General features: G+C 38.3%; 1 protein-coding gene across 1 annotated transcript in view; it reads right to left on the bottom strand.

Moving 5' to 3' along the window:
- The window catches only part of LOC107715138 (von Willebrand factor A domain-containing protein 7-like), a 16,205-nt gene extending 9,554 nt beyond the window's left edge, over positions 1 to 6,651 (bottom strand). Inside the window, exons 1-8 of the mRNA XM_016521202.1 lie at positions 6,618 to 6,651; positions 5,787 to 6,071; positions 5,413 to 5,649; positions 4,881 to 4,977; positions 4,675 to 4,803; positions 3,278 to 3,473; positions 2,821 to 2,996; positions 2,573 to 2,685 (exon numbers count right to left, since the gene is read on the bottom strand). Of these exons, the coding sequence (XP_016376688.1) occupies positions 2,573 to 2,685; positions 2,821 to 2,996; positions 3,278 to 3,473; positions 4,675 to 4,803; positions 4,881 to 4,977; positions 5,413 to 5,649; positions 5,787 to 6,023 (1,185 nt within the window). The 5' untranslated portion in view covers positions 6,024 to 6,071; positions 6,618 to 6,651. The remainder of the gene's footprint in view (positions 1 to 2,572; positions 2,686 to 2,820; positions 2,997 to 3,277; positions 3,474 to 4,674; positions 4,804 to 4,880; positions 4,978 to 5,412; positions 5,650 to 5,786; positions 6,072 to 6,617) is intronic.
- Between the last annotated feature and the right edge of the window lie 1,339 nt (positions 6,652 to 7,990).

Here is a 7,990-nt window from a genome sequence, read left to right as displayed (position 1 = left end):
ATAGTCAGCATTTCTCTCCCTCCAAACACGGCGAGTTGAGTTAATGCCAAAGAGCTCAATTTTGGTCTCATCTGACCACAGCACTTTCTCCCAAGCCTTCTTTGAATCATTTAGATGTTCTTTGGCATATTTTAAACGGGCCTGTACATGTGCCTTCTTGAGCAGGGGGACCCTTGCGGGCGCTGCAGGATTTCAGTCCATTGCGGCGTAGTGTGTTACTAATGTTTTGCTTGGTGACTGTGGTCCCAACTGCATTAAGATCATTAAAAAGCTCCTCCCGTGTAGTTTGGGGCTGATCCCTCACCATGAGGCGAGATCTTGCACGGAGCTCCAGACCGAGGCCGATTGATGGTTGTTTTGTATTTCTTCCATTTCTGAATAATCGCACCAACAGTTGTCTCCTTCTCACCAAACTTCTTGCTGATGGTCTTGTAGCCCATTCAAGCCTTGTGCAGATCTACAATCTTGTCACTGACATCCTTTGACAGTTCTTTGGTCTTGCCCATGGTGGAGAGGTTGGAATGGACGATACAGATTGTGTGGACAGGTGTCTTATACACCTAACGAGCTGACATTAGGAGTAACTTCTTAAATGCCTTAAAAATAAAGGTGCTTCACGATGCCATAGTAGAACCTTTTTGTTGCTGATGGTCTTGTAGCCCATTCCAGCCTTGTGCAGATCTACAATCTTGTCTCTGACATCTTTGACAGCTCTTTGGTCTTGCCCATGGTGGTGGGAGAGGTTGGAATGGAAGATACAGATTGTGTGGACAGGTGTCTTATACACCTAACGAGCTGACATTAGGAGTAACTTCTTAAAGTGGCAGGACTAATCTGTGTTCCACATGGGCACATAACCAATCTGTGGGAGCCAAAATTCTTGCTGGTTGGTAGGGGATCAAATACTTATTTCACTCACTGAAATGGAAATCAATTTCTAACCTTTATATAATTTTTTCTTTCTTTCTGGATTTGGTTGATATTCTGTCTCTATCCGTTAAAATAAACCTACCATTAAAAACAACAGACCCTTAATTTCTTTGTAAGTGGGCAAACTTACAAAATCAGCAGGGGATCAAATAAATATTTTCCCCACTGTATTCAATGCAGGGTGAAACTTTCACTTGAGAGAACATCCTGCCATGTAAAATTGTGGTAGATCAATCAAAAGTCATATTGAAGAGGGGCAGAGACAACAGAGCCCATACATCACAACACCAGAACTTTGAATGCCACTTCATGCTGATGATCTAATGCACAGAAGAGCTTCCATCCCTTTGTGGGCATGTGCTGCATTTCCAATGATCACTACAGAGACCGCTTCAAATTTTGTTAGTTATAATATTAACTTGATTGATTTTAATTATTTAGTGGTCTAAGCAGTTCTTTGTATTCTCTGTTAAACTAACATTCTGAATCTGCTTTCAATAGGTACTAGTCCATCCCTACTGTATATCTTAATGAAGGGAAAGAAAGTTCATTGACAAAAGTGAGAGCTTGATTCACCAGTCAGTTTAAATCTGAGCTGGATTTGGCATAGTGAGAGCTATTATATTAACCAACTAGGGGTAAAGACATAAATATATTACTGACTATGCAGAGTTCTCTGGCAAATAAATGGGAAGTAGGGCACAAGGTGTCTAAAGAAATTTTGATCAGTAAAGCAACAAGATTGGTCAATAATAATTCCAAATTTCACCAGGGGTATGAGATGGGAATGTTTTGGACGTGGATCCAAGATTGTGAGGAGGTCTCCAATCTTCTTTTGAGTAGCTCATGAGCAACAACAAAAAGTTTGAAAATTTTAATTGCACAATGAATGACAAATTGCATTTGAGAAAATGAAATTGGCTCTCTCAACTGTAGACCAAAAAGTTAGATTTATGTCGGAGGTGTTAAACCCATGGTGACTGACATCAGACGACTGCAATTAATAACCTAATGTCTACAATACTTTAAAGCAGTTTGAATGTTGATATCTTATCATATAACAAAGAGTGAAAAATTTAAGGGGGTCTGAATACTTTCCGTACCCACTGTAAATGGACCAAGGTAAAGATATTTAGACAGGTTTGAGCCCTGTTTTGTTTTCAGACAGTTGAATATCACTTTCTATCTTATCAAGTTTTTATAGATAGTTTAAGGGCTTTATGTACATAAATGGACCAAGGTAAAGATATTTAGACAGGTTTGAGCCCTGTTTTGTTTTCAGACAGTTGAATATCACTTTAAAAAATGTCCAGTACAAACGCTACTCGTCAACTGCAGCTATCACAGCTGCTAGGCTACAAGAACAATCCTCCATAGTCTAGCTAGACCATCCCATTTAACAATGCTCAATTCAACCTTCGAAGGCGAAGCCTATGATGTCTGCATCATTCAGAGGATGCAGCCCCTGAATTGGAACACATAGACATGGGGGGACCAAAAAGGTTGCTCACCCCCAAGATTTTTATTAGTGGTCCACAAATATGGGGGTTTCCCTGTTGATTTTATCAATAGTAAGTCTGCTATAATTTTGTTTAACTGTGTTCAATGTTTATTGAGAATGTCAAATGTCTGTTATGGTTACCTGAAGGGCAGAGAGACACATCTCTGGTTCATCCCCACCTCCAAGAGCGGCCAGATCCTCCATGTATTGCATGAACTGATACGGGTCGTCTGTCTCCATCACTGGCCCAAAACCTGAGATATCATCAGTGTACTCAATGTAGAACTAATTAAACATCTAAATACAACTAATTTTGCTCAAAAGAAAATCTTAAAGATGAAAGCAGGAAGTGTTATTTCAGTGTAATAGGCATAAGATGTAATTCTAACCAGGGTCATGAAAAGGCACTAGAATGAAGGTGCCAGGCAGACTAGTGCGTTGGCTTTTTTCACGGGCCTGTATGATGGAGAGGGCTCTGAGTCGGGCAGCTGTGATTTCCTCAAACATGCTGCCAGTTGTGTCCATGACGAAGACCAATGCTGGGGGCTGCTGAACACTGAAGAGCCTACAGGTTTCCAAAGACTATACATCAATTGTGCGTTTTTTCATCATTGGATAATTCTGTTTCAATTACTACATTAGCAAATAACGAAAAAGCCCATCCGAACTATTTAAATAAAACTGTAAACAGGAAGGTATAAAACACACAGACGTGCTAACCTTTTTTCATGCACTCAATATAAAAAAAAAGGTGTCACATATGGTGTCTACATAAAACAGGAATTCCACTCTTTCCTTGTAGATCACTGTAAGCAGTATTGATGTTAAATTAAATTGACCTCTGACCTGAAGAAGCTTTTGGGCCCCACCTCATTGCGGAGGTCTTGGAGCACTCTGAGGGTTGCTGTGGTAGCCAGATGGGCAGCTTCTTTATGGAGGTAGTGATGAGGGGAGAACAGCGGAGATGTGCTGTCCTTGTTGATTCCTCCCTCAGCTCCCTGGTGACGACTACTGTCCAGAATCCCACCGTGACTGCACTTTCCTTTAAATAACAAGTCAATACATCTTGCTTTTCTTATAAGTAGCTTACTAAATCATCAGAATGAATCATAACTCAGATTATCTTTATTAGTTTAGCAGATATGATTCTTCAAAATGACTTACAAATAAAGAGGTGAATCTCATGAAATCTGAAAAGAACATTTCCAGGCTATATTTTACCACAAACTTATGTTTCACCCCAAACTGTAATTACCAAAGGTAATACGAAATTATATTTTTTTAATAGTAAAAGTAAATTAATTAAGATTATGTAGGATATTTTGCAAAGTGGCACTATTTTAATGACAATTAAGCACCAATTACCATGATGCAAATTGTAAAGTATTTTTACATCTTTGTAGTATTTTTTATATTGTAATAAAGTAAAAAGTACCATATAGTGAAAAAGAAATATACTAAAATGTTTTTGAAATACATTTATTTCATGCTAAGTATACTATAAATACATTTACATATTTATGTACTTAATAAAAACACCCAGCAATTCTACTTTTAGTATACTAAACTGCTATACTTACAAAGTCTGCTAAATTGGAACAACTATTTTTGTGCTTAATGCACTTTAATTGTGCGGAAGTAGTGCTGAAGTCCAACTAAAGATATACTTAAGTATATTTGATTGTGCTAAAGTGGAACTATTGCAAGTTTACTTTAGGTACACTTTACAATACGAATCTTGCATTTAAAGACTGATATTATTCAAAAATGATCATACAATCCTCATCAATAGTGACATTAAAACACATTTTAGGCTTAATATTAAGAAATGTGCATTGTGCACAAGTAGTACTCCACGTAAAGTTTCATTATAATTTTTTATATCAGTAAGTCTTCTGCGATATGTAAGAAAATATGTTAATAGATTTGAACTATTCTTAGTATGAAATAAATGTATTTTAAATATATTACCTTTTTTACTAGAGTACTACAGTAATGGGAATCCAAGTACAAACAAATGAACAAATTAATAAAATCTCAACACATTACAGTAAATTAAGAGGGAAATGGGAAATGTTCTTAATTGTCACAAAATAATTTCACAAAGAAAAATTGTCTTACACATAGGCTTCATTTTCTTTATGCAAGATATAATTACTTTTTCTTGCTTTTCTATCCTAATTTTGGTGTGAAATGTGACCAGGACGCTTTTTTTCACTTAAGTTGCATGATGACACCTATACCTGGTGGTTTGACAGGGTAAGCGCTGAAATAGCCAGTAGTCAGTAGCGGTTCTGTTTGATGAATCATTTCCTCTAGCAGATTATTATAACAGCTAAATCTGTAGCACTCTGCACAGGTTGGGGTTTCCTCTGAAAATAACAAAAACATTTATGGTGAACATTGAGTGGTTAATGATTTATTGCAAAATGCTTTGTGAGGGACTCACCTGAAGCTACAGGAACTGACGGCTCTTCTGGGTGCAGAAGGTGGAGGTACACTGCTTGCTGACCCATCTCCACCCAGTTACTGTGACTGTAAAAGTCCTACAAACATATGCATTCAACAGTCAGCTTATTTTGTATTGCTAACAATATTCTGTTTTATAAACATTAAAACTACAATGCTACAAATGTCTAATGGCCAATACAACATGTGACCGTAATATCATAATATTACAAATCGAGTAATATTGGCAGACAACCCTGTTGCAAAAAGACAGCATATGCTGGTTAGGTATGGTTTGAGCTGGTCCTTAGTTGGTTATAAGCTGGTCCTGAGCTGGTCATGTGCTGATCCTAAGAAACTAGCTCCTACTCAGACCAGCTCACAACCAGCTTATAACCAGCTCAGGACCAGCTTAAACCAGGTCAAACCAGGTGCCATGCTTCAAAACATACCTAACCAGCATATGCTGGTTTTTGTCAACAGGGTAATAAATATAATGTTGTCAGAATAATAAATATAATGTGTTAGCCAACCTGTAATGAGTGGAAAAGCTGACCCAAGCTACGTCTGGCCCCCTGGTACTCTTTAGCCTGGGTCAGCAGTACCGTCCGGCCCCAGAACTCTCGTAGCATCTGGGTGGCTCCTTCCACTCTCTCAGAGTCAAAGTGGTAGACTGGATCAGAGCATGTGGAGCTCAAGAAATCCATTTCAGCGTTAGCACTTGCTACCTCACCCACAGCATGCCAAAACCCTCGCCCAAGCCCAGTATACTGGAACAAACAAATCAGTGAGACTAAATCTTCAAGTCATCACTATGTATCTAAAACATTTCTAAAACATTTTTAGAGATGAAAACATTCAGCAGTAAAAAGCAGCAACTGGAAATATTCACTTGCATGATACCTACCAGCTCCTCATTATTTACATCATGTTGACGTTCCATCATTTTGCTCAGAGTTTCCATTGTGATGTTCAGTATAGCTTGTTCTGTCATGTACTGGTGTGTGTTTGAATCCCAGGACAATGTTAGTACACGTGACCAGAAGTTGGGAAGAAATGCTTGGCATATTGGCATACAGTAGATGAACAGCACCACGACACACTGGTGGGTCAAAATCCAGGAGCTCATCCCTTCACACATCATTCCACACTGGTTAAAACACCTGAACTTTTATAGAAAGATGCATCACACCTGCAAAGCGTTACACGTGAGACGGATGTGGTGAACTGTTTTATTATACACACATCACTCTGTTTGCCTATTCTGAGCGGCACACGTAAATATACTTAAACGTTGATTTTTACCTATTTAAATAAATAAAGTCAATTTTTCAGTTTCAGTTCATTATACTGTTAAAGATTTAAAAGGCAGGCCTGTATATTTTCAGAATGATTGATATATAGATATATCACATATTGAAACCAAGATTTTGTGGCAGGTATTGTTTTATGAAAGCGATTGTTTTTTATTTAAGAACATTTATCTTTCAGTTCCAACTACAGTATTAATATTATTAATTATAAAACTATACAATTAAGTTATATTTGATTGTGCTTTTTTAATGACAGATTTGGGTGTGGCTTCGATCCACCTGCTCAGTGTTTTAAACTGCAGATTAAGTAAATTTTTTTTGTTATAATGCATTTATGAATTTCTAATTTTTTTTACAGAGCACTTAAACCAATACACATTATATTTGAGCACAATAGAGGTATAAAAAACAGGTATTTCTCTTACCTCTACTGGCTTCTTTCCTTTTGTGGTCTCAGTCTAGCTTTTTTCAGCTTGCATTTTCGTGCGTTTTATCATTTGACAGATCCAAACTCCAATCAGAAATGCACATGGTGTGGTTTTCACCCTCAGACAAAGATACTGTCAGCAATTTGTCTCCTTACCACATTACGTGCAGTCTTTTGAATAACAGTAGCTGAATAGCAAGTTTTAAAACTCTTGTTTTTGTGAATATTCCTGGAGGTGCATCTAAGCTAAGTAAGAGACAGAAACATGCCTGCAACCTGCTAAGATGGATGTCCACGAGACATATCCTCAAATCCTCATGACCCCACTATTGCATGTACTTCCCTCCTTGTCTTCATTCTCCTCTCTCTCCACTGTTTTTCTCCCTCACTTGCCCCATTTTAGCATGCTGCATTGACTCCACACAATAGTGCTGCATATATTAAGGGCCAGTGTGTCCCCCTTCCCTGCTCTTCAGTTCTGTCTTTTGCCTGACATGAAAACACACACCATGCTCACTTCCCCCAGTGCTTCTATTGTGACTTCATGGTGAAAGACTTCAGACATGTTGCTAACCAACCCCTCTCTTGGCATTAGACTTTAGACCTAAGCTTTAGAAAGGCTTGGAGGATAAAACTGCATTGTAGTGTGGATCTTTTGTAGTTTGTGAATTCAGCCTATGACTGAATGTTCTCAGTCTAGCTTTTTTCAGCTTGCATTTTCATGCGTTTTATCATTTGACAGATCCAAACTCCAATCAGAAATGCACATGGTGTGGTTTTCACCCTCAGACAAAGATACTGTCAGCAATTTGTCTCCTTACCACATTACGTGCAGTCTTTTGAATAACAGTAGCTGAATAGCAAGTTTTAAAACTCTTGTTTTTGTGAATATTCCTGGAGGTGCATCTAAGCTAAGTAAGAGACAGAAACATGCCTGCAACCTGCTAAGATGGATGTCCACGAGACATATCCTCAAATCCTCATGACCCCACTATTGCATGTACTTCCCTCCTTGTCTTCTTTCTCCTCTCTCTCCACTGTTTTTCTCCCTCACTTGCCCCATTTTAGCATGCTGCATTGACTCCACACAATAGTGCTGCATATATTAAGGGCCAGTGTGTCCCCCCTTCCCTGCTCTTCAGTTCTGTCTTTTGCCTGACATGAAAACACACACCATGCTCACTTCCCCCAGTGCTTCTATTGTGATTTCATGGTGAAAGACTTTTCTATCATGCATGTTGCTAACCAACCCCTCTCTTGGCATTAAACTTTAGACCTAAGCTTTAGAAAGGCTTGGAGGATAAAACTGCATTGTAGTGTGGATCTTTTGTAGTTTGTGAATTCAGCCTATGACTGAATGTTTATAGCCTA

This window comes from Sinocyclocheilus rhinocerous, unplaced genomic scaffold (genome assembly GCF_001515625.1).
Source record: "Sinocyclocheilus rhinocerous isolate Xijiao unplaced genomic scaffold, SAMN03320098_v1.1 scaffold4284, whole genome shotgun sequence".
Taxonomy (NCBI): Eukaryota; Metazoa; Chordata; class Actinopteri; order Cypriniformes; family Cyprinidae; genus Sinocyclocheilus; species Sinocyclocheilus rhinocerous.
This window is presented reverse-complemented; position numbering and strand designations above follow the sequence as displayed.